Source organism: Prinia subflava, chromosome 4 (assembly GCF_021018805.1).
Source record: "Prinia subflava isolate CZ2003 ecotype Zambia chromosome 4, Cam_Psub_1.2, whole genome shotgun sequence".
Classification (NCBI taxonomy): Eukaryota; Metazoa; Chordata; class Aves; order Passeriformes; family Cisticolidae; genus Prinia; species Prinia subflava.
Window position 1 is genome coordinate 15,077,039 of NC_086250.1, and position 26,891 is coordinate 15,103,929.

Genomic DNA, 26,891 nt, shown 5'->3' on the forward strand with positions numbered 1-26,891 from the left:
TTGTCTGCAGATGGTGCATGTAACCAGCCAGTGGGTTCAGTCCTAAATCTCCTGTTCTTTCTACCCCACAAAAAGCATTAATAACAGAAGAGTTGGAGAAATGTTTTTTCCCCTAGAAAACAAGAATAGAAAGTCTAAAAATTCTCCATTTGATTTTGAACCCTATGGTTACTCAGGGTACGAGTCAGTACAGAGGTCAGCCCATGCCTTATGAATTAGTGACATTCAAGGGTCATGATGGAAGAAACATCAATACAAAAGATACTGTTCAGAAAACAATGATTACTTATTTATCATCAGTACAGGGGCCTTGAAACAATAACCAATTGTTCAGCTACCTAAAAAAGGTCTTTTTATATATTTGTGGGAATGTCAGAAGGCTGTTGGTTTTCTCAAATGTTCTGACTGGGTTTGGGACAATGGGTGGAGCAACTTCTACTTTCTGCAGTCCTCATTGGTGAATTAGAGTTGCCTGTGGCTTTTTAACAATTTTTTTGTCTTAAGATCAAGTATAATCCAGGTTGGAATTACTGCCCTGTGAATTCCAAGCTCAGGGCAAAGTAGGGTAAAGGTAGATACAAAATAGAAGCGAAGAAATAAAATCCAAAGGAGCTGCAAATGGAGGGGGAATTTGGTCTTTTCTTTAAAGAAGTACCTGCATTGAAAAATAAATTTTTGGTTTAGTAATTTTCCAGCAGAAAAGAAACTGAAGAGGAAAAGCAGCACCTCAAGTCATATCTTGCCTGGTTTATGAAAACAGAAATTACACCACTAGATGATGGAAGAAAATAAAATTATACAACATGGGAATAAGGATACAACATACCTACAACTGTGAGTCTGAATTAAAAAGAAAATTTGTCAAAAGATCACTATGCTCCAACTTGCAAACCTCTGCGTGTTATGGTGTAGTAATAATTGGGATGTGCCGGTGAGCCCAACATAAACTGATATTTTTAATCAAAAAACCTTTTCAAAACAACAGATTGAAGAATAAATAAACTAAGAAAGGTATTTTAGGTGACTGTGGGGATAAGAGATGAGGTTGTGAGAGATCTTTGAGGGAAATCCAGGCACAGGTGAAGGAAAACGTGGCATGAAAATTGGACTATCTGAGGAAGCAGAGAAGAATCTGAAGGAGAAGAAAGCCACCAGAAGGAGCATGGCAGTGATGAAGGAGATTCTCCGATCCAGAAATCTCTTGCTCGTTGTTCTCATTCCACTTCTGCTGCTTCCTCTGCCACTGATATACCCCAGCAGTGTAAGTATATTTTCATTTTCTTTTTAACAAAGCCTCTGAGTGCAGCAGGTAGTCCTGCTCATTAAGTTTGCAGTGTGCAAAAAAATGACAAAGACATCAAGAAGCACAGATCTTAGAAAAATCAAAGACATATTTGAAGGACTGTGAGGGGCACTAAGAAATCATCACTAAGAGCTAGAGCTACCTTGAGTCGTGTCACAAGCAGAGCTGAAGAGCCAGGTGAAGGTAGAAAAGCACTGATTTAAAGCAGAAATTATGGATCTCTTTCCAAAATAATATCTGTGTGGAAGGGGAAACAGAACCAACACATCCATGACATTTTCTTTAAAGACAGATCTTTAAAATGAGTGCTTATAGAGCCTTTAGTTTTTTAGTAATAAGTATGCATGGAGGGATTTTCAGTTTAGTGGGGGTTTATAAAGACAGCACCTCAGGTGAGGCAGGAACTAGACTTGGTGACAGTGCATGGCACTGGCTGCTCCAGAGCAGGTGTGGGCACCTCTGCTGGAACATTGCAGCTCTGACATTGGCTCATAAATGCTGGCCCAGAGACAGACACAGAAATGCAAAGGAGGGAATATCCTCTGCTTGACACACAGCCCAGGGAAAGGAGTGAGTGCAGCTGTGCTCGTGACACTGCTTTGGAGATACTGAATACCTCGACCATATGGTGAATTCCTCTCTTTGCACATATCTGCAGCTGTAACCCATAAAATAGCAATGTTTTCCTAGCTTAGAGAGGTGGTGATATGTAACTTATCAAAATCTGCAGTGCATTAAAAATCTGCAGCTTATCCTTTCCCATAGACCTAGACATAAACCTGTCCAAAAGGTGCAGCAATATCCATTCTATCCTCTACCCTGCTAAATATTACTTCTTTCTTAAAGTATCAGGAGATTTATGAATACTAGTACTTTATTGAATAGAAATGCAAAGGATTAGAAATTGCATAGCTGATTTCAAAGACAAAACAGTGACATTTTGTTTGAAAAATAAACCAGGATTCATAGAAAGGGAATATTGCTGCACCACTGAACTGTAGGTTGCACTTTGAGTTTTCCTGCTTTGAACTTCAATGTGTCCTGGCTGTTCTCTTACAGTACTTTTTCATCTCTTTTATCTCAAGAGAGGGAATGAATAACAGACAGTTGTGCTCTTCAGGGAACAGAAATGCTCACCCTTTCACAGAAGCTTGTTTTACAGAGGGGTTTAATCTCCCCTGATGTCACTGGAAGGGTGACATGAAAAAAGATGCTCCCTGGCACGCTCAGCCAAGGGGATTGTAAAGTACCTTAGGGATGCTGAAACAAGAGCTCACTGACAGGAGTGCTGCAAGAATTGCTATTGTACAACAAAGGCTCCTCTGCACTATCACTCTGCACCTCGTGGTGCTGCTTTATTGCAAAGTGATTTGAAAATCCATCCAGTGGAGATTTACATCCACTTTGTATATATGTGAGTGACCCCAGAGGGCAAAGCACAGCTGACAATCTGCCCAAGAGCTGGACAAATGTTTGTAGTGCTATTAGAAAACACCTACACCAAGTAAACTCTGCTGACAGTACACTATTTGAGTGTTTTTGTGCAGATCTTACTTTGTTACAACCCATTGACTATGATTACTTTTTAAATATAAAGATTAAATTTGATGCCTGCTCACATGCTTGTATTTTTACAATTATATTAGGTTTTGTCTTTTTTATAGAGATTGAAATTACCAGGTCGTTTATATTTGCATTTCTGCAGGGAATCAGCTTGCAGTTTCTTTGATACCAGCACATCTCTGGAAATGTCAAAGGAGCATTACATGTGTAGTGGCAAGAGAGATCAAAGGGAGCACAAGGACTCAGAATTGTTTGTAGATGTTGCTAATGGGAATAAAGTCCACACCTTCTTTTATATTATTTTGTGTAAAGAAATGGTTGGGTGAAAAATAAATTTGAGAACATTTGCTTGAATTTTTTTTCCCCTTCCAGAGTTACGACTGAACTTGTACCACAGGTTTGGACATACAGAAACACCTTTCAGGTCAAAAAAACCGTGTGCTTCACAAACTGAGGGTCTTTTTCATTCTTTCCTTATTTCCTTCATTGTTTACAGTGGCATGTGAGCATTTTTGCTTCTTTTTGTAATCTTTATCTACTTTTTTTTTTTTTTTTTTTTTTTTTTTTTTTTTTTTTTTTTTTTTTTTGTCATAAAGCCACCAGAGATACATAAGGCAGGCCACATGATCTCAGTCAGGTGGGGACAGGCTTTCTGTGACCACTGTTCCTGTGGCCACACTGCACCCAGCCAAGGACACTTGGATGACTCCTGAGAGTCAGCTGCTGGCAGAGCTGGGAGACCTGCAGTATCAGGGGGTGTTGGCATTTTGATATGTCAAATCAGCAGAATGGACCCTAAAGCACAGAACGGGCTCTGAAGAGCCACAGTTGACACATTTTCATTCACCTTTGGTTTTCTTTACACAAGCTGAAGGATGGAATTTCAGTATGATTCCATAAAATCAAAAATTTAATAATAATTACAATAATAACAATAATAACAGTAACAATAACAACAACAACAATAATAATAATAATAAAAGAGGCTGGACTACCTCTTTGCAGAGCTCAATCACATGTCTGCATGCAAGATACACAAAGGGCAAATAAGCAGGCAAATTTCCAACATAGAATTTATTCTTCCTTTTGATCGTTCTGAGACCCTTGAATATTTTAGTTACAGAAGTTTTATGCATGACCCTTCATGTGGAGTTTTTAGCCTTGGCTTTCTTTTAGCTCTTCTTTTCTTTTCACCTAAGGGACTGAATAAAGGCAGATGATAGTCCCTTCAGCCATCACATGTTTTTCTATTCCCTGCTTCAAGCTCTGAAGTGGGTTTAACAGAAATTTTCAGCTGTAAAACAACAGGTAAGGAGGGTGAAACAGCTAAAATTACTCTGCCACTGCTTCAGTGTAATACCTAGTAGCTCTGGTAACCATTAATTAAATATATAAACTCAGTTCAATCAAACAGAAGAGATTAATATGGTTTCTCATGGAAACGAACTGAGAAAATAAATAAAGTTGCCAGACAAGCCGATTAAGTTTTTAGTGGAGATTAGCAAGCTTGGCTTTCCCAGAACTTGCTTACAGTTTTGTACCATTTAAAAATGCGGTTTATTTGGGGGATTTTTTTTTGGGTTTTGTTTTTGGGGTTTTTTTTGTAAAATTATTACAGCTCAATATATAGGAAACACAAAGACTTAGTGTCCATTCCAGTAAGATTTTGGTAGAGATGCAACTTCCTTTTGCCATATTCCATTGTCCTTACCAGCCTACTTTATTGCCACACACCGAGTCGCAGAATATAACAATCTCTCAAAGAAATCAAAGAGAAGTACATTTTTGGAGTGAGAAACAGGTTTTGATTCAGGTTAGGATTAAATTAATTTTATTAATTTTGGCAATAGATACCCCTCGGATCTTACATCTGGACTTCTTTAAAATAAAAATCATTGATTCCTTTTCATTAGAAGTTATTTTTCTCCTCAGACAACTGCTGGACGTCATACAGAGCCCATGCAAACACAGTAGTTCATTAGCAGAAGCTAATTAAAAATTAAAAATGTGTCAGAGTCATGAGGTCACAAAAAAGGCCCTATGATCTGCTCCCTGTGGAATATTAACCTTGAGGTATAATGTAGTTAAAGGTGACTGAGCAGCAAGTTGGTTAATCTCGAGCTAAATTTCTCCAGCAGCCCTTCAGATATTCTTTATAATCTCTCAAGTAACTGGCATTTATCTGCTCAAAGTTAGGTTTTCTTATAAATTTATTTCAGTTATTTTGGTGGCCCTGATTAATAGAATCAACAGTCATAGAATCCCTGACCACCCCACCACTGAAGAAGTGTTCCCCAATGTTCCACATAAACCTAACTTGGCATTGTTGAATTATAACTGTTTAATGTTACACTTTTCTGAAATAGGAGTCAGAGCAAGATCTGGCAGCTAATTTAAATCCAAGCATCTGAGTAACTTTGGCTACAATTCTTACACAAGTAAAGGAAGCAGTGTACATATCAGTCTATCCTAAAAAAAACCCATCTGATTGTGGCTCTTTTTTAGAGGTAATGTAAAAATAACATCTATAAAGATGAATTTAAATACAAGCTATTGATTCATTCCATTGAACCCACATCCCTGTAAAATTTCACCAGCCTTTATCACCTTGTTCACAAAATTGATTGAAAACAATGAAATGTAAAACATGCTCTTAGTTTTGCACAAGGATCTGTGAGAATTGCTTGTGTGACCTCTTGAAAGCTGCTTTATTTAGAAGTCATCCAGCCAGGATGGAGGTATAATATATAAAATTATTTTTTGAGAGGCTCAAATAGCATTTTTGAAGAGGAAATTTTCTAAACAATAGTCGTGTGTGAGCTGTGACTCCACATGGCTCGATAGGTTCACATGGAACATCTGGTGCATAATGAAGAACAGATAAACGGATAGCTGAAGTAAGTCAGTGCAGACCTACCAGCTGCCCTGGAACAGCAGGTTAAGGCAAATACAGGACCTGGCTTCAAATCTGAGAAAGGAAAAGAAAAGGAAAACCCTTTTCTTGAGGACAGTTTCTGTAATTATTATCAGCAGATATCCCCAGGTTTCTAAGTATACAAACTATTGCTAAGTATAGCAAACTGAGCATAAGGAGAACTTCATTGAGTGCCATAAATAAATAAATATCTTAGAAATGGACCAGAAGAATTCCATTCACTAGCTGTGTTTCCCTGTAAGAATATCCAGCAGACAGCACTTTTCTCCATCATATTCCAGCTCCCCATGACTGGCTGCTCACCATGATGCTCTCATGCCTTTTTCTACCAGAACCTTGGACAGCAGCAAATTTGTTTGATTAACTCAGATCATCCATTGCCTACAATCCCACAGGCCTGTGGTCTTCTTCCAAAGGTCTGTAGAAATCACCTCAGCAAATAAAATCAGCTAACAAAAGAGTTTGCACACTGTTTAAAAAAAGAAAAAACAAACCAAACTTCCAGAGCATTTCCCCAAATACCTACAAGGCAGTTTTATTGCAAATATGAATGCCCTCATCATGTCCTGAAAACTAATATTTCCTGTCTTTGTCCAGGACTGGAGAGAAAAATATGCAGAGGTAACAAGTCAACAGCTCTAATCTGAGGAATGATGATTGAATGCTTGGTAAATATTGGATTATGAAATCAAACAGATTTATGAATGCATTGAAGCCATTATTTTGCTAATAAATTGTCTTATCCCAACACTTTGCCCTGGCTTATATGTGAAAACTTTCATTAGTGTCATCTTCTGACACTGTCCTTTCAGATGGTAGCCAAGATTTCACACCCAAGCAGCTGCACCTTTGGAGGTCCCAACACAGTCCTTTTTTGTTTTTTTAAACCCAAGCACCCAAAGTCTGAAGGATCCTGTGGGTGAGTTCACAGGGCTCCCACAGCAGCACCACTGATGGTCTGTGCTCTGTCCCTGCAGGAAGCCTCGTGTGCCTACGTGCTCGTGGTGACAGCGGTGTACTGGGTCTCTGAAGCAGTGCCTCTTGGGGCAGCAGCCTTGGTTCCTGCTTTTCTCTACCCCCTCTTTGGGGTCATGAAGTCCAGCGAGGTCAGACTGTTTTGTGTTTTTGCCATCTGATGTTCTTACTCTCAGCTGATTCTTTGAATGAGGCTGATCTCAGTGCAGCAGCAAGGCTTGGGAGGCAGAAGTGGATGTCTTGCACGTGTAACTGGGTGCCACCAGCTCTTTCTTCATCTGAAGATAGATAGAGTACATAGCATAGGCTCTATTAGCCAGGAGAGATGCCCGTCCTTTCAGCTACTGCGTCACCAACCATTACCAAAACCTCTTGCACCAAAGGATCCCACCTTTGCCCTCCTCAAATCCATGTAAACAGCAGCTAGGGGATACACTGTAAATTTTCCTTCCAATTGTATTTATTATGGATGGCACATAAGGCAAGAGACTGCATATGCTGAAACCAGTTACCATTTACTGCAAAAGACTAGATAATTTTGTTATTCAGGTGAATGTTTAGACCTTTTTCAAACTCTAACCTCCTGCTGCACTGTTGCCGTGAGTTCTCAGGCAAAAGAGCAGCTGTAAAAAAGGTCTCAATGATCAGTCCTGAATTTGCTTACTTGAGGGCTTTTTGAATGTTAATTTCTTTCGCTATATGCCAAGAATTTCTTTTATTTTCTCTACAACTTTTCTCCCCTACCATTTTAAATTTCTTTTTGGGGGATGAGGGGACAGCATATTTGATTTAAGGAGAAGTAATACAGATAAGAATGCAGAGGAATATGTAGCAAACATAAAATTTTTGGATTTCTCTCACAATCTGGCACTGGGAATACCCATAAATGGAGAGAGACGAGCATGAGCCGAGAGTTTTATGACTGCTTATTCCCCCAAGTTTTGTAATAAAATGAGTTACATTTTCATACCAACACAATTCAGTATTTTCACAATCTTTTTTTCCTAACATAAAGGTAAAGTAGTTGGGCATTTTCATTAAAAATTTGGCAGCACATTGGAGAAGGAAATTTAATGTCAGCTTGAGAGAAATTCAAAACAATAGTAAATAAAGTGACAGTAAGACTACTGCAAAGAATGTATTATTTGCTTTAGGAACTGAAATTAATCCTGTTTTCAGAAATAAACAGCTCTGAAGATGTTGCAGTATTTCAAATCTGCTGTTCTAGAGTGACTCTTGCCTAGAAAATTACTACTATTTAAGCTATAAATGACTCACAGGGCCTTAAGAACATTAACCAGTGTGTCATATCTATGCATACTGGGATTAATAAGACTATTAGCATTCACTTATTTCTCCAAAATGGCTATGAAAGGAATAAAGAAAAAAAACCCAAAAAACAGATTCTTCATGCTGCTGGATTGATGGATTTCCTTCCTTCACTTCATTATTTTTTGAAAAGGCAGCAGGAAAATAAAGAAAGTTAATGAGAAAGAAACCAATGGAAGAAAGCCAGAAAGGTGATATTTAAAGGTTCTGGCACATAATGATTATGGCCAGGTCTATTTAGTCACCGTACAGATTTATTAAATAAATGTCATTAAATATATAACTTGTTGCAGGTTTCACAAAATAACATTATTGTCATTCTTGCTCTTTATGGAGGAGCATCAGTATAATTGAGGACAATGGAAAAACTATTGCTTCCCCTGATCTTAATTGTTTTAAAATGCTAGCACCTACATTTGGTTAGAGAAATAGTTTTAAACTGAAGAAATTATGCTTTTTGAAAAATATTCCAGCAACAGTCTAGGAAGGATGGCATCAAAATGATATGAAAAATTTTACTAGACTGCAATTATCTGTTTGTAACTTTCATTTTCTCCCATTTTGTTTGTTTTTACAGAAAGATGTGTGTATGTTTGTGTAGAATTTTATGGTTTTCTCAATTTGTAATTTTTGCAGTTGCTTCATAGAATATCTTCATAGAATAGGTTTTAGCAAGACCCACTCCTGCTTTGGAGCTGGTCTCTGAATATTTTTCTGAGCCAGTGATGGTTTTTGCTCATTCTCTTTAATTCAAAGTTCTTTTTCTTGAAACTTTCCCCTCTTTTCCCGATAAAATGGAAATGGATTTCCAGTGTGACAAGTTTTGGCACAGGATTTGAGGATCACTGCAGCAATATACCAACCTTATTTTTATTGCATTCAAAGAGCAAGTCCCAAAAGACTTTTTTCTGACACTCTAAGCTCTAGGGATGCCACATTTTGCCCAAAAGCTGAACAAGACGGAATAAACATAGGCAAGATAGACAATAGTACCTCCAGAATGAAAAAGCAGAAGAAGCACATGAATACGCTGCCTTCAGTTTTGTCTGTGCTTGATTCCGCCTGAACCTAGTTGAGTATGGCTGACTTACTGCAGGCACTGAACATCCTGCTTGCAAATACAACATTTCTCTTGATCTCTTCAAAACTGAGAACCCTATAAACAATAGGGGACAGAGCCTTATTTGTAAACACAACAAGAAAGAGATTAAAGAGAATATTTTGGTTTGTGAATTCTTCATTTTCTCGAGCTCCCTGTCATTCTTACTCTGGAGAGCAAAAATGCACAATGCTATATTTCTTCTCATTCAGCATGCTTTCTGTGTGCTTTTTTAACTGACTGTTTTCCCCTGGCCCTTAATGCAGGTGGCTGCTGAATATTTCAAGAACACAACTTTGCTCCTCATGGGTGTGATTTGTGTGGCAGCTTCCGTGGAGAAGTGGAACCTCCACAAGCGAATTGCCCTGCGCATGGTGATGATGGCTGGAGCCAAGCCAGGCATGTGAGTGAACCTTTGGCTTTGGGGTACTCTGAGGCTGAGAGCAGCAGCTTGAAACCACTCTGATCTTCCCATCCATGGGCAGAAGCTACCTTGGTCTGGGCCATTTTCCATACCCATCTTTCCTTTCAGAGTTTGAGAGCTTACAAATCTTCCCCCCCTTTTCCTGCCACCTCCGACTCCCCGTGTTTCCCTGTGCCGCACTCCAGGTTGCTCCTTTGCTTTATGTGCTGCACCACGGTGCTCTCCATGTGGCTTTCCAACACCTCCACCACAGCCATGGTGATGCCAATCGTGGAGGCAGTGCTCCAGGAGCTGGTGAATGCTGAGGAGGAGTGCGAGGTCATCGCAGCTGCAGGCAGCACCACTGCTGAAGAAAGGAAGCCAATAGGTATTTGTATAAATAACATATAAATAGTATTGGCCACTCTTTTCTCATCTGCTTACCAGTGACCAGACATGTTGATATGTATTATTCGAATTCTATCGAGGTCAGAGCTGTCTGACTTATACTGCCAAAAGCACTGATATATACTCTTTCTTTTTGTACTTTGGTATTCTTTTCAAAAAATGAAAGGAAGTTCTAGAAGTGATGGAAGAATAGGAGCTGGGAAACTATAATAAATTAGGGCATCTGTTGTAGCTATTTCATAAACTCTTGCTCATAGGATTTTACAGGGTTGAAGGAAATCTTTGGGAATAAAGTCCAGGAAATTTAGAAGAGGCTCAGAAGTTTTCTCTTGACAATCCCATAATAAAAAATTGATAAGAGCTCTAAGGTTCATTTTGTTCATTCCTTCCCAGAAGGAAAAGGTTTAGGAAGAAAATAATCTCTTTTTTTCTCTCACTTTACAGTTTGCAGGCTGAAAATTATTTCATCCAACCTTGTCTATTACATTAGGTACCATAGTCTTTTAATTGCCAGATGCACGTGATCAGTACGATGCAAAATAATAAAAATCCACATCAAGAGAGCACCTGAGGCTGCTTGGACAAGTTTTGCCTGCAGCAGCTCCTCCAGGCCCAGTGGTGTGACCCAGGGGCTCAGCTCAGCTCTTACCCCAAGGGCTGCTCTCTGTTCCTCTGTTGCAGGTCTCGGTGAGAAGCACGGCCAGCCCTCACTGGAGCTTATCTTCATCAATGAGGAGTAAGAATGAACCCTGTACACCAGGACTGGACATTTGAGCCCTACACAGGTTGCAATGAGATGAACCCAGGAGTCAGAGCCAGGAAGGGCAAGCAAAACCTTACAAGTGAATGTTTCACATATGGCTGACAAGCAAGGCTTACATGATAAATGGGATTAATGCAGTGGTCTGGATCTCACTTCACAGTATCCATTTATTTTTTAACACTATGGATATTTTAGGGAGAAGGAAAATATTTCTGGGGGTTTGAAAGCTCTTTTGAAGTCTGAGTTTGTGCTGTGTAAGAAAGTGCTGTCAACAGATTTTTATTTCTGTTCCTCTGAAGGAACAGTGATGGAGATCCAAGTACAGCATGGACTGCCCACAGGACATATCCAGAGGGACATCACTTACAGAGCACTCCTGAGGAAAGTCTGAACTGCCTGCATTTAAGAGAGAGATGAGAGTGGAGGGCAAGGGGACATGGGTAAAGGGAGAACCCATAAAAAAACACCCTTCCTCCCTTACAAAATTTGTAGAAGATTTCTTTAAATATAGACAAATTTCTTCAGAGGTTTGAAACACTAGTAATTTCTATCTGGGGTAGAATCTAGTAAGGGGAAAGGGTAAATCAAGTGGACTAATTTCTTTGTTAAATTATCTAATTAACCATCAGTTCAAGATACACAAGACAGTATACAAAGCTAATGTTCTAAGAATTTATTATAGATCAATTCTAAGGAGCATCTTATGAACTGTGAGAACAAAATTGCACAGTTCTTTTTTGAGCTCCTTCTGCACTGTTTGCAACTGTTCAAAAATAAAAAAGTTTCTTTTACTTTAAACTTTAATTTCCTTTAAAACAAATAGTATAATTCAAACAGTACAGGTTGATGACTTTAAGTTAAGTTGCAAGATCTAAATAGTTTTCTCATTAGTCTAAAGACTATTGAGGCTTTCCAATATTTCCTCTGTTATCTCTTTTTATCCCAGACATATTTTCTATGTAATATAGAATCAAATCTTCAGATTGGCACTGTGCCATTAATCCCCTTAAACCCTGCTGAAGAGTATATGGGGGATATTTCATACAGAACTATTATTAAAATAGGATTACTTGAAAAAGAGCTTTGAATTTGGCAGGAAAAGTAGCACATCTGGAAACAAGTTCAGTGGATTGTTTGCATGATCCACATGCCACACAGGGCAGATTTTTGGGAAGGCTTTAATGTGGTACAGGTAGGTACTCAGAAACAGCACTGGAAAAGTTGGCAGAGAAAGAATTTGACTGGAACAAGCAGCAGTGGTGCTGGACTGCCTGGTGATTCACACCACAGAGAATGGAGTCCTCTCTAGAATGGGGTAAATACTACCAAGAAACAATTTTTTTCTTGCATGGAAGTGGAGCTCCACTGTTACACAGCTGGACTTCGAACCATGAAACATAATAATGACTCTTATTGTTTGGCCAAGAGCCCACATAAGAGGTTCTAAGAAGTGGTATTAAGCACTTCAGTAAGCAGTAGTTCTCCTGCAGATATTGCCCCTGCTACCCATGATGTGTGCCTCTTGCAGGAGCTGGGTGAACAGACATTTTTAAAGTATATCTTCCTTTCTTTGTTTTTAGTGCTACTACTACTGACTTCAGCTCCTTGGTGCACTCACAGGTATTGTCATAGGTGGTATCTTCTGTGCTACGCTGTCTTCTAATGCAGGAACCGCAGAGCAAAACACACACAGCTCTGGAAAAGCTGCTGCTCCCTTTATTTCAAATGTGTGGTGGTTGTTGGCAGAAAGTAGGTATTGCAGAATGTCCTGCTTTGTATTTAACCCATCAGCCTGCTTGCACAAATCATTAGGGGAACATTAGCTCTGTAACAGCAACAGCATAAATACAAAACAATAGAAGTCTGTTGTACTCCTTGTTGGAGATCCTGAGATCCAGCCAGTGAACCAACAATTCCAAATGGTTTCTAGCAAATTCAGATATGATCTTTTGTTGTTCCAGTATTTTCAGCTTCTGAAGCTGAGAATTCTCAGATGCTATAGCAGCCTGCACATATCACAAAGTCACAGGCCCAAGGGTCCTGTTTGGGCTTCCTACATGGCAAAGGAAGAAGACCTAATCTCAATATAATCTGACTTTAAAAACATTAAAAAACCCCAAAACAAAACAAACAAACAAAACAGAGGGTTTAAAACTTTTTTTTTTTCCCAGCATAAAATTAACAGCTGATTTTTACTGGGTTGGATTTTCTTGTAGTTTTGGATCCTTTTTTTATTTTTTCTTTTTTGTCCCCAAAGCCTGCCACCCAGTACCTTTACAAAGCATCACAAATTCTATTCCAAGTGTCCCTAGGAACACCACAAAGGCTAATCCAAAGGCATTTTCCTCCTTGCAGAGTGTGAATGGTGTGCACATGATAGCCAACTCTATCGGAACAATGAATTCTACGAGCAATGGGCAGCACCTGCCTCAGGTAAGGAAATTTCAGACCTGAGACAAAAGACAGACGTGAATGTCACCTGCTCCCCACTGTTTCATATTTGTTACTTGAAAGGGATCATTCTCCACCACCTCACCCCAGCCACAGCTTGGCCCTTTGCCAGTTCTTGCTCCCATTTAGATGCAACCAGCACAGGTATGTTCAGAAGACCCTTCTCCAATGGCTGGGACAATTTATTTAACTCTACATCCAGTAATGTGATCACAAGTTTCCTTTATTATTTGACTGTAATAGTCACTTTGTTTCTGCAAATCCTCCTAGGAAAATAGCCCAACTAAAAAATAACAACCCCTGGCACACAAAACCCTACTCAGAACAAAAAACCAGCAGGCACAGACCATTAATCTGTTCAGCCACTTTCTTAGGTACTTTTAGTATCCACTTCCTTTTTGTCTTTCAAAATATCCAGCCCCAAAGTCCTCCATTAAATTAGTTCATTCCAGTATTTCTGCTTTTCTTGAGTGGATCCAAGAAGAGATTGCTGTTTGGATAACAATTTTGTAGTAGCCTAATGGCATAGGTTTATGTCCATGAAAGAATAGGCTAAAATCAATACTTGAATTTGAGTTCACAGTTCAAAAATAAATCAAAATACAAATTAGTAAATGTAATAATCCTTTCTGAACCACTTGCTACCTTTTTCCTCATTCTTAAATTACAGGTTGCATAAGAAGTGCCTTGAAGTACTGTATCTTTTTCCCAGTACAAGGACTTGATCTACCAACACAGACAGTTTTCTGTCACTGATAAAAAAGCATCTTTTTGAGAAAAAAATTCTGGTATCTTCTCTTTCCATATTCCCATCACTCAGCCTTTTCCATGCCATTTTGAGATCCCCAGCACTCCATCCCTCATTAGAGGCTCTGATACAGTTTAAGTGTGAAAAGTTCACAAAGCCTTTGTGTGGTGGCTGCTCCTAAGCCTCAAGGATTATGGATTCCTTCTGCTCAGTGCTGGCACCCCGTCCCTGCAGCCCTCAAAGGCTTTTGGTATCCCACTGATATTCCAGTCAGACCTGGAGCTGGCCCAAACCTCAGCCAGAAGTCTGATTACTGCTTGTCCTACATTTTCGTCACAGACCAGGCAATTTCAGGCCCTGGGACAAGTTTCCAGGACTGATCCCAGTTAATCTCTGTGAAGGAAAACCTGGCCTCTCTTACACGGACCTGTTGCTCCTCTGGGCCCCGAATCACTCTGACATTAGAGCAGGCTGGGCTGCTGTTCTGATCACCTGCTCTGTTTGTGGATGTGTCCCCTCACAGGCTCAGATCCTGGTCCTGCCCCCGGAGCCCTCGGATCTCGGCCTGAGCAGCAGGTACAGGTACCAGAGCAGGCACGACCACATGGTCTGCAAGTGCCTCTCACTGAGCATCTCCTACGCGGCCACCATCGGGGGGCTGACCACCATCATAGGCACCTCCACCAGCCTCATCTTCCTCGAGCACTTCAACAAGTAAGTGACACTGGTGGGTGAGTCGTCATCATCCTTATGGGTCATTTCCCACCTCAAGGAACCCTCGTAAGAACACTCTCTCTGAAGGAAAATTTGCTTCTTCCTCTGCTCTAACGTTAATACATATCCATGTCTTTCTCTCATGCAAAGTAAAAACTCCTCAGGGTGTGGTAACACTGAAGTTTCTCAAGAAACTTCTTTTGATTTGACATGCTGATTATCATGAAGGCAGCAGGCACTCTGGAAAAGTAAACACTAAAGCTATGAAGATAGAGCAAAGACAAATAAATACTCACAAAAGAAGAAATGTTATGAAAACAGCTGCTAAACATGTAGTGCAAAAAGAAAAAACCACCATTTAATATGTGGCCTTACACATTTGCTTCAGAGAAGATGGGAAGCAGCTCTCTGATCACCTAAGTATTTCCTTTATCATAGACCCAGGGCTCTCAAAGACACAAATGTTTTAATGTCAGAAACATGAATGTTTTTCTGTCAAAAGACTGGTGGTACTTTTCATGCACAGAAACGTCCAAGCTCAGACCTGGTTCTGACTATGTACTGCTGCCACTACTGCCCTGATATCTCTCATTTCTCTCTTTTAAATGGTGGCAGCAAAGAAGACTAAGTTCAGAAGTCATGCTTAATCCAAGGACTTGGATTTTACAGTTTTCCAAGATCTTGCTTTTATGACAGTTGCACCAAATACACACATCCAACACATTTGTCAGAGCACAGCAGAATGCTGTCAGTATTTGTGTGGCCCATGAGAAGACATAGAAAGAGGTTCTGGATGAAACCATTCTGAAGTCTGACAACCCTAAAATAAGCTTCAATATAAGTGACAGGTAGGGATGGAGTTTCACTTCAGCTATTTGGAAATAGCTGATAGTGTTTTTGAAGCTGGTCAGACAATCCAGGGTATCTGGTGTTAAAGGTTTGGAAAGCTATACTGTTTGTCTGTTGGTTTCACTCTGCACATGCAATACAAATGCAAATGCTGATGCAAATGTGAACTGATGGAATTTTTCTATCACCCCATGACAGATATATATGCCTATAGATGTGTGTGCAGCTATGACTGTTGGAGGTCCCTGTAACTCTACTGCTCTAACTTCTCATGCATTCTCTTTTTTAATTTACAGCCAGTACCCAAAAGCTGAAGTGGTGAATTTTGGAACCTGGTTTCTGTTCAGTTTCCCCATCTCCCTCATCATGTTGGTGCTGACTTGGTTCTGGCTGCACTGGCTTTTCTTGGGCTGCAAGTGAGTGAAAGTCGTTCAAGATATACAAATTACGAAAGCACAGCATCTGCATCTCCTCTCAATCATGTTTCATAAAGAAGTTTTGACTGGCAAATGACAGAATTTAGAGCACAATTTCCTTCTTCTTGCCAGAACAATTACAAGAGGAAATCTCACTGCTTAGCTGCCCTGCACAGGCAGTAGTGTAGAGTATTGCTGTTTGAGATTGAAGAGCCCAGGTATTGCTGATAGAAATCTGTTCCAAACATTCAACTGGTTTGGGAGTTTTTCATTCTTATGACAATGAGGATTCCCTTGTGGATCAAAAATCTTGTTATAAGTCCTTTTGAAAAACACAGTTTAAAAGATGAATTGAAAAATAACTGCAAGTGAACAAGTTACTATTCAGATCTGCCTCCAGCTCAATGAAATTGACATAAAGCCAGTTAAAATTAAAGGTAGATAGACTCAATATATATCTCTTTAAAGTGGAAAGGACTCATAGCCTAAGAGACAAATACATTTAACAGCAGTAAGTCCCTAAGCCCCAAAATAAGAAAAAGTTTCAGTCTTCTAGTTAATTTGTACCACATATTGTCTTTGCAAAGTTAATGAAAACAGCCTAAATGTGTGCATTTAGAATGTATTCGTTAATCTCCATTAAATTGATGCAGACACATTTACTCAGAATTAAATTTGCCTTAATTTGATTTAGTTTACTCCTAAAAGTAAAGTGAACTGACATCACTATTTCACCTAGGACAATGAATAAATTGATAATGGGTTCTGCTTGCTGCTGACCTTGACTAGAATTGAAGAAGTAATTTAGAGGTGAATGGCTCCATGCCCCTCTCAGTCAGTCTCTGAGTCTTGTAGTTCCAAATTAAAAGGCTAATATAAATTCTCTCTGCCACTTTTTTTTTTAATCTTGAGAAGAAACAGGTCCTAACATGACCCTCAATTAATTTGGTTTAACAAAAAATAAAATTAAAATTCCACACTGCATCCAAGACTTCATGCTGATTAATGTTGTTCTAAATAATACCAGAGACTGCAGCATTATTGACTTTTTAAGAAGTACTAGTTGATTTCAAGGCTCCTTAATCTCTGACTTATATTCACTGCACTTCATTAAAGAACATATTATGTTGGGAGCTGGGGTTCAATACTCTGCCTCCACATCCTCTTGAGCCTGGAAACACTCAGAACATGTTGAAACAGCTGCCTAATGCTTGTGCATAAATGTTTAATAAATTCCCGTCATGTTATTTTCCTAGGAAGCCCTGTGTCATCAATCTGTTCTTATTTGGCTTAGCTGGAGCAGCATTTCAGACTTTAAGGGCCTAGACCAGGTCAAGGGTGAAAGAGAACGGACCCATCAAAGGATCTTTGCCAGCAAAGAAGAGCTAAGGGTAGAAGTTACTACAGAACTATCTTTTTTAAGTCATAAACCTCTTCTCTTCCAGCCTGGAAGATTTTTCCAGCCTTGTGTCTCCCTGCTGCTAGATTTTACTGAAGTTTAACAGTAAGATTTGCAGGGAAATTTAAAACACCAATAGATGAAGAGCAGTGCTAAGTGAGCAAAAAAATGTGTTACATATTTGCCCATGTGAAACAAAAATCCTGGTGAAGTCCTTTTGTTGACCAGACAAGGTCTGTCTGGATCCTGAGCAATGCAAATTCCTTTGCAAGTCTGGCCCTCAGCAGATACATTGACGGAGACTGTAATCCATGGTTTGGCCAGTGCTACAGCTTGGGTGCTTAGTGAGGTACCAAATGAGATACCAAAATAGTAGGACCCATACAAGCACCTATTATCACCTAAAAGAGCTATAAAAGTTGTGCTGCCGTGGTACCTGAGTCACTGCTGCTGCCTCTTTTAGGCTGGCTGAGACCCTGTTACACTTCTGTGTGACAGAGGGTACAGCTGGAGTGAAAAAGCAGGGACCTGTGGCTCAAAGCACAGCAAGATAACCCTTCTGGAAAGAGGAAAAGAAGAGGGTTAAAGTGAGCTCGAAAGCATCTCAATTTGAATTAAGAATGTCCATGCTTTCTTACAGAATGAAGGCAAACTGAACTAAGGAATCCGCTTAACATCCATACAAATGTATAGGAGGGTCAATATATCCAGCTAGGAAATATGCTCATGTTTTCATGTCCCTGGCAGAAGTACAGGCATTTTTCACCTGGACAAAACCCCAGGCTGACTCTCTGGCCGCTTTTCTGACTGGTTTAGAAACAGTTATTATTATGACATATAAGCAGAAGCAGAAACAGGTTGTGGCAGCTAATGGGATCCCAAGCACAGCTTTCCTTCATTTTGAATCCTGAATATTCAAGGCAAATATGGTCTCAAAAGCCAGAGTAGGCCCCAAATATGTTGGATAACCTTGATCCAACTGGAAAGCATAGTTAGCCCATGAAAAATTTCTATTTATAGCTGACCTCTGTCACAATCTTTCCATGTGATGATAGACACTAGCCGTAGTTTTTGGAGGTTTCTGGCAGCTCTTTGAAGAAGCCTACGCAGAGGGAGCCCAGCCATGGCTCAAGATGGCTCAGAGATACCACTCAGTACTAGTCAGAGCACCCTGGGGACCTTCCAACTATGTCAAGAATTGAATCCTAAAAGAACTTGAAACCAGATTAATCAAATATCAGTTATTTCCTTTCCCATTGCCATCAGGCCTTGCCCCAGTCACATCTTCTCCCAACAGTCCCTGATACCAGAGTTTTCAGTCTACCTCACTGCTGGTTTTGTTTGTTTGTTTGTTTAATTACTTCCCCCCCTTCCCCTTTATGCCCTTGCCTTATTTTATTGTGCTATCTCAGTTTTAAAGAGACTTGTTCTGTGAGCAAGAAGAAGAAAACCAAACGGGAAGAAATGTCAGAGAGAAGAATTCAAGAGGAATACAAGAAACTGGGAAACGTTAGGTAAACCAGACCTCCCTTCCTTGGGATTTTGCCTCTCTAGGCCAAACCATTGTCTCCTATTGCCCTCCATGCTGCCTTGGGCTCATGTAACTTATTTTAAAACTCTCAGCTCTTTTTCCTCCCTTCCAGGATAGAAATAGAACTAAATGCAAAAATGAACTAAAATCAAAGACTTTGTTACAAGCATGCATGTTAACATGTAACTCATTTATTTCTGAAGAAAAAGGAAATAAAAAGGAAAGGTTTGAAATTATTCCGGGGTTCAAAGACAAACCTTGACTCAGATGACCTTTGAACCCTAAAGGGCCCCTTCTCCTAATTCAGGCCCATATTTTAGTCAATGGAAGTTCAACAAAGGCTTTTTCCCATGCCATGAGTTGCCCAGCCTTCCCAGTTGCCCAGAATATTTATGCATGATGGCAAGGAATGTCTCTTGAAAAGATTATTTGGCAAGATTTTCCTTTTCAAGAGGGCTGATATGGCACAGAACTCCTTCACAAAACATCTTTGTGCTGCTTAACTGAAATGTTGAGAGATCAACTGCCTGAATGCAATAAAGTCTAAAACCAAACTGTTGTTCAGGCTGTGCCTTAATATGAAATTCCTATTAATTTAAATCTATGCTAAATTAAAAATCCTCAAGCCACCTCAAGTATCCTCAAGTCACCTTGTGTGCACCATCTGTGCTAATTTACATTGTCATTTGCTCTTAGGCTTTCTACCCTTCTAAAAAATGCAAGAGAATGTGTTTACAGTGGAATGCTAATATGAGCTTCACCTTGCTAACACATTTAATCAGATAATAATGCAACTACAAAACAAGCATTTAGAAATAGTTTCCTTCAGGTCTTGCCCATGAATGATTAAATTCTAAATACAGATGGATATTTTTAGGCTATTTCTTACTGGGTTTAGATGGTTCCCAGCTGGAAGCCAAATCTAGAATTCTTTAATTCAAACTAATCTTCTTTGCTATTTTTCATATGGTTTTTATCCTTTTTTTGAAGCCAGTTTCTACTTTCTTACTTCTGGAACTTGCTCTTGAGTTTTCTGACAGACCTTGGAACTACTTCCTTGCTGTTTCTGTTTTTTATTTTTAGCTATCCTGAGATGGTGACTGGATTCTTCTTCATCCTGATGACCTTGCTCTGGTTCACTCGTGAGCCTGGCTTTGTACCAGGATGGTCATCTTTTTTTGAGAAGTGAGTAAAATCCCCTAAACAAATGCACAGGGGTACAAATTTCTACAATAATTTTTTTTCCTCTAAGACATCATCAGCCACATTTAATGAAGCAGTGAAAAATGGAGTCTTTATTCAAAAATTAGGATTTTTTTCTTATATTATATTTGTTCTTAGAATGAAAAATTCCATTATTTCTCTGTATTCAAAGTGAGTTAAGTAGAGAAAGTAAATTAAACAATTTCAAATGTAAAGGAAGAGGAGGGTCAGATTTTGAGCTTAAAACATTTTAGTGCATTCATAAAGAAGTTTTCACTAGAATATATCGCAACTATAATCGAAATTAAAATTTTTGGCAAAAAGTGTTTTATCAAGAAAATATCCATTCAATTAAATATTGCTGAGAATGGTAACTGAAGCAAATAATTTTTCTTTTATTTTAAATGACATTGAAACAACATTAAAGCTTATTATAATACACTTTGTACATCAAAGAGTAAGTGATTTGAATGAAAGTTTTCTTTATATTTCTACCGTATAAAATTTCTTTAATTTTTCATTCCAATTTTGACAGAAAAACAATTTCTAATACTGTGATTTTCTGATGATCACTGGAGTTTAGCAGTCCTCAAAATACTTTTACAGAAAGAGTTTTAAACATTTAATTTAAAATCAATCTACAGTTCATTTCTAAAGGATCACTTGGGTTTGGCTTTTCCCCAGAATGTTTACTGTTTCTTACACTACAGTAAACACACTATTTTTCTGTACCTCCAAGTTAATAGATTTGTAAACCAAAAGGGATTTTTTTTTTCAATCAGAATGTTAAAAGTTGTTGAGCTGTGATTGAAGTTGGCTACAAGAGTCAGTTTAATAAATGGGAAAAAATCCAATTTGTATCCTTGATATGAAGGCATATTTTTCTAGTGGGCTATTAGTATGACTTCAGATGTGGGAATACAACTGCAGGTGCAGAAATGTGCTTGGAGTGATGTACCTGGTTTGGAAATGCTTCTGTTAATGTGTTTTTATGAAAACTTTGCTGTTTCTTTCCTAGGAAAGGTTACCGGACTGATGCCACTGTCTCTGTATTTCTTGGGTTTCTCCTTTTCCTGATTCCAGCAAAAAAGCCATGTTTTGGTAAAAGGACAAAAGGTGAGGAGAATGCAGTAAGAAAGAGAGCTGGTACATTTTTCAATGTATAATGACTTTTTTTTGTTTGTTTTGTCTGTAAAAAGTTCCAAGAAGATACTTTTATGTTGGTAAGTTAAGGTTCAGTTTCTCCTCTGATACCAGCCCTTCCTACATCAGACCTTTTCCTTTGCTATAATTCATATTGTCTCATTCAGAGGGTGACAAACAGATCTTGAATCTGAGAATGCCACCTCTTATGTGCCAGCAGAACTATTAGACTTTAAGACTGAGCTTTAGGAAAGGTTTAGATGGAGTTCCCTAATAAAAAACTATAATGCAAAATCAGCTCAAGATCAAAATCAGCCCTAGTAAAAAATTAGTCATCACTTATACAGTGGAAATCACTGGAATATCTTAAGATAAACATAAAAGAGGTTATAAAGTGCCAGACAATGTTCCAATTTTGTGCAATGCTTTTCTCACAGTCTTCTCGATAATGAGATCATTTCACATTTGTGTTTGGGTAGCACTCAGTGGTTTGATCAGTTTGCTGTGCCAGACTTTCAGCAGTGCTGTATGAAAGTAGAATTGTCTGCATAGTCTTATGTAGAGATTATAGATGTATTTAAACATATTTTTATACTGTCATATCTTGTACAAGTTTTAGGAAAATGACACTCTGCTACTCCTCCTTCAAGAAAATACTCAGGCACTTAAAAAACATAATGTCCTCAGATAAAATCTAGGGGCCTAAATGCACTTTATCAAGCATCATGGCCTACTTCATAGCCCTTCTTTGATAATATAATCCATTATAACACTATCTCAGTGATCTACAGATACATGCACACACATACCACAGCACAGCTCACAGTCCCTCAAAAAGCTGTAACATGAAAACACAGGGGTTTACAACTATTTCCATCAACAGAGCAGCCAAGAGAAAGTCAGGATGTTTGGAATCAATAAGCTGCATTTTCTGTGGCCAGGCTATCCAGAGAAAGAGGCTATGCACTGCCTCTTTGCCTTTCTCTCAGGTAGTCCCATGCATATTCAATCACTTCTATTCTTGTGAAAAATGTGGAGATCTTTGCAAAAAGGGAAGTATAATACTGGTCACACACTTTATTTGATATAGGAGATGGTGAAAAGTCAACAGACATTAACACACTGGAGCCCATCATTACCTGGAAGGACTTTCAGAAGACCATGCCCTGGGAAATTGTCGTGTTGGTTGGAGGAGGTTATGCCTTAGCAGCTGGATGCAAGGTACTGCTGTAGATTTATTTTATCCTCCTTCCTAAACTGATTATCAACCTGCTCTTTTATTCCTTTGAATGTTCCCCAGTTTGGATTTACAACACGGATACTTACAAGTTTGTACATTATAACGTAGTGGGCAGCACTCTCTGCACTCAATATATGTCTTTCTTGTTATTTATTAAACACTGCAGTGAAATCTAGTTTACTGAGCAAAAGGAAATGCGGAAAGCATTGACCTAAACTTTGTTTATTTGCTGGCAGGATTCTCTGATGTGAACTGCCACAGAAAGAATCTATTTTACAAACATACCAAGTATTTAGTAATTCTTATGTTTCTGTCCTTTCCTCAGACCTCCGGCCTCTCTACATGGATTGGACGTCAAATGCTGTCCCTCAGCAGCCTTCCCTACTGGGCTGTGACTCTGCTGGCTTGCATTTTGGTGTCCATTGTAACAGAATTCGTTAGCAATCCAGCAACCATAACCATCTTTCTGCCTATTTTATGCAGCATGGTGAGTTAAAATAGTGACATTTTTAGTCTGTTGTTTCCACAGAGTCTTGAGGGATTTTTTCAGGATGTCAGGGTCTTGGCACTCTGTTCACATAAAATCCAGCCTCAGTTCCCAAGCTACTGTTCTGTAGTCTTGGAACTAGGAAAAAATAATATAATTAGGTAGCCAAAAGCATATTTTAGCATCAAGGAATTTATAATACCTCTCAGACAAAGCGCACTGAGGAATTCATATGTCAGGTACAAGAAAAGATGACTATAGAATCAACAAGTTAAGTGAATTTCAAATAAAACTTGAGATGCTTTTGTCAATCTTACTTTAAATGTGTTGTTCATTACTTAGTAGTCACCTGTTCCCTACTTGTGAGAAAAGACTGGAGTGCTGAATTTTCTTTCAGATTTAGAAGTGTTCAAGGGGTGGATCTGGTAAGCATACTGTCTTCCACCATGGAAAGCAGAAATGTTTGTAAGGGGAAAAAAAAATCAGGATGTTATTGACAAAGGCAGAAGAAAGAGATAATAATTTAATTTTATATTGGAATAGCAGTTACAGAACATTTCCTTTTTATATATATATATGTAATGTGAAACTTTTCTTACCAAGACTGAAGGTCATTATTCATCTTTTCCTATTATAACTATTTTATGGATTATCCCAAAGCACATTATGTGAACAGTTCTGAGTTAATATTAAGATGTGGTCAGATCAAAATATGTATTTCTGTGCCTTAGGATTTCAGATTTGCTTCTGCTCCATGCAGAAAGAGATTCTTCTGAAAAATTATTTAGAGCAGTAATCTACTTGCAGCATGAACTGCCATCTTAAGGCATTCTCTGGTTTTAGATTGCAAAAGTAACCTGGAGACACTTCCCAAAATGATTGTAGCCTTGTTCCCTTTCCCTCTCATATAAAACTGGGACAAAGCAATGTAATTGAAAATGGAGAATTTTATCACCATTGAAAACTGCATTCTTTACCCCACTGTAAAGAATGCTCCACCATCCCTGCCTTCTCACCATGCAAGTTTGGATCATGAGCAGCTGGTTCTCTTAACTTCTATTCAGGAGGACATCACATAATAGTCTCAGCATATTCAGCAAATGGAAGAAGCAAGCTCTTTGTGTTAACCTGTTACTTCTCATGGATGAAGACTGAAGCAGCAGTCAGTGTTAAGGTCCAGAAGACACAATACAGAATGACAGAGAGAACGAGTGGGAGAAAAAGCAAAGGTGTCCTAGTAGTAACAAACTTCACCCTTCCTCAGTGTAAAATGTCTCAAAAGAGATCCATGGAGCATGACCAGTTCCAAATTATGGCACTGCTCTAAAAAACCCAACCAAACCAAAAAATACTTCCACGCTTAAGTTTAGAAATTAGGCAGGTGTGATTCACAGCAAACAGAGGAGGTCCTTTCATAGTAATTGTCATTGATTTGGTGAAACACCTCTCTCCCTCTGTTCTTCCAGTCAGAGACCCTGCTTATCAACCCTTTGTACACCCTGATTCCTGTCACCATGTGCATCTCCCTTGCGGTGATGCTGCCCGTGGGTAACCCTCCTAACGCCATCGTCTTCAGCTATGGGCACTGCCAGATCAAAGACATGGTGAGTCTTGGCACTGGGCATACCCTCCCACACTTCAGGCAACTCCAACACCTACTCCCACATTCAGCTAATAGTAATAATAATAATAATTAATAATAATAATAGCAGCATTGGTGCAATAATAATATTTGTGCTAATATTAAGTAGCAATGTCTGCACTGCTCTTACACAATAGAGCTGTCAGGTTAAGAGCAGCCATAGATCTGCTGTAAAATGCACACATTTCTTACCTGTGTATTTTTTATGAATGTAATGGTCCAAAGAGCTTTAGGAGTATGCATTTCTTTGCACTGGCCTACTAAGACAAGCACAAGAGAGCGTGAGAAATTAGATTTATCACATAGCTCCACAGTAAGTCATGTATCACCCTGTTATGTGTGGTTTAACTCCCCATTCTGATTATCTGACTGAGAATCCCAAGTGACAAACTGAGCAGTTCACAATGAACTGCATCAGTCTCTACCCTTCATTCCTGAATACTCCAACATATCCCTAACACTTATGCTTTCATTTATGCTTTTTTTCTTTTTGCTCTAGAAATCACTATACATAAATTGTCATACTTTATATGAGTCAGTATAGATTCTTCTGCTTTTTTTTTTTCCTGTTAACTGTTTTGATTAAGTTGCTCTGATGCATTTTGCTTTTGCAGGTGAAAGCTGGCCTGGGTGTAAATCTGATTGGCCTGGCTGTCGTCATGGTGGCCATCAACACGTGGGGAATCAGGCTCTTCCAGCTGAACACCTTTCCAGAATGGGCAGCAGTCAGCAACATCACAAGCCAAACGTAATCTTCAATGAAAAAAAGAGCAAAAGTGCAAGACCAAAGCAAGTTGGGACAAAATACTGCACCTACATTTCACATCTGAAAGAAAGAAGGAAACTCGTTCATACACAGAACCTGGATCCATTGTAAAACCATGAAGAAAATTCACTGGGAGGTGTTCTGCAACAGCTTTTCTGTTCTGAAAATCAGCATGAGTTAAAAGGAGAGATTAGCTTTGCTCTATTGTTGCTTTCTCTGGGATACCTTAACTCAGAAAAAATGCACTCCTCCAAATTATCTGCCTATAGCTTTTTCATGCCTTAGAGCAATTATACAGGACTTCTATGCAGGACTCCAGTGGCAGAAGATAAGTACACTTACACTGGTGTACTCAGCAGTAGCAGATTCAGTCCTACTATTGACTTCTACACTGAATGTAGGGTGAGCCTTATCCCCAAATCCAGAGGAGTTTTATAAACCTACTTCTTTTGAAGGCAAATTATTCTTTTTTTGAGATGACTCATCACTGTTTTGCAAAAACCACATTTCCACCTAACTCATATGACCTGGACAGAAATCCAGCTACCAACTACCAGCTACAGCACTTCAAAGGGATAATAGAAACCACCAGAGAGGAAGGAGAAATCTCCCTGCAAGGAGAATAATGGAGGGGGGGGGGGGGGTGGGGGCGGGTATTCACACAGCACTAGTATAAATTTCCAATATTTCAGTACTTGCAGTCTCAGCTTTGGAAGGAAGAGTTTCAGGAACAGAAAGTTTTGTACAAGACCTTCTTTATCATTACTGCAGTAGGAGTTCTTTCAGCAGGGGAAGCTGTGACCAGCAAAACCTCTCCAGGCCAATACCCCCTGTCACTCTCCTGTCTCTTTGGCTGCTGTTTAGTTGTGCACTTACAATTCCCCTGACAGAGAAAGTCTCATCCCCACGGCATTCAGTGCTGCTCCATGAGTAAGAAGGGAGAGGGCTGGAGTGGAGTGGTGCTGGTGTATCTCCCCATCCTGTGCATTCACTTGAACATCACACCCCCTGCTCTCTAGCAGCCCAGAGAGCAGGAACTTCAAATGTAGGGAACTGTGGCAGAGACTAAATAACTACCAAGCCAAAAGGCCAATCTCTTCATCTCTCAGCAACAAAGTGAATGCCCTGCTTTCCTCATTGGATCTCTGTGACACACATTAAGTCTTCTCATGTATTATGCCCAGTTTTTAATAATTTCTTTAATGTCAATACATTTAAGCTGTATATTAAGATGATTGACTCTTATGTAATCACACATACACTTTAATGAATTTTTGCTTTCCAGTTTTAATCTAGGCTGTCTAGTTGATAGTGTGAATGTCTATTCTGCAAAAATAAAATGTCAATAAATAAATTATTCATTACTGCACATTCTAGTGCTCCATGAGAATACAAACTGGATATATTTCACCCATAACCCACCAAACCCTTAGAGAAGCAGTGTTGAGACAGCAGGAGGTGTTGGTTTACTGCTTCTGTCAAAACAGAGGGATCCCACAGACTCATCTTGGAAATAAACAGGTA

The 26,891-nt window shown here is 39.1% G+C and overlaps 1 protein-coding gene across 1 annotated transcript; it reads left to right on the forward strand.

The window, feature by feature from the left end:
- Positions 1 to 877: 877 nt before the first annotated feature.
- On the forward strand, positions 878 to 25,821 carry SLC13A4 (solute carrier family 13 member 4). The gene is made up of 16 exons (XM_063394840.1): positions 878 to 1,261; positions 6,779 to 6,907; positions 9,471 to 9,607; positions 9,814 to 9,995; positions 10,697 to 10,751; positions 12,359 to 12,398; positions 13,134 to 13,211; positions 14,501 to 14,691; positions 15,837 to 15,956; positions 18,768 to 18,869; positions 19,970 to 20,071; positions 21,108 to 21,216; positions 22,337 to 22,453; positions 22,798 to 22,959; positions 24,426 to 24,563; positions 25,216 to 25,821. Exons 1-16 carry the CDS (start codon positions 1,097 to 1,099, stop codon positions 25,351 to 25,353), a joined length of 1,965 nt encoding a protein of 654 aa, XP_063250910.1. The 5' UTR covers positions 878 to 1,096; the 3' UTR covers positions 25,354 to 25,821.
- The last annotated feature ends 1,070 nt before the right edge of the window (positions 25,822 to 26,891 follow it).

Coding starts and splice junctions, on each gene's coding strand:
- SLC13A4 (XM_063394840.1), top strand. CDS start 1,097: ATGAAAATTGGACTATCTGAGGAAGCAGAGAAGAATCTGAAGGAGAAG. Junction 6,908..9,470: donor GGGTCATGAAGTCCAGCGAG/GTCAGACTGTTT, acceptor CCCTTAATGCAG/GTGGCTGCTGAATATTTCAA. Junction 14,692..15,836: donor TTCCTCGAGCACTTCAACAA/GTAAGTGACACT, acceptor TTTAATTTACAG/CCAGTACCCAAAAGCTGAAG.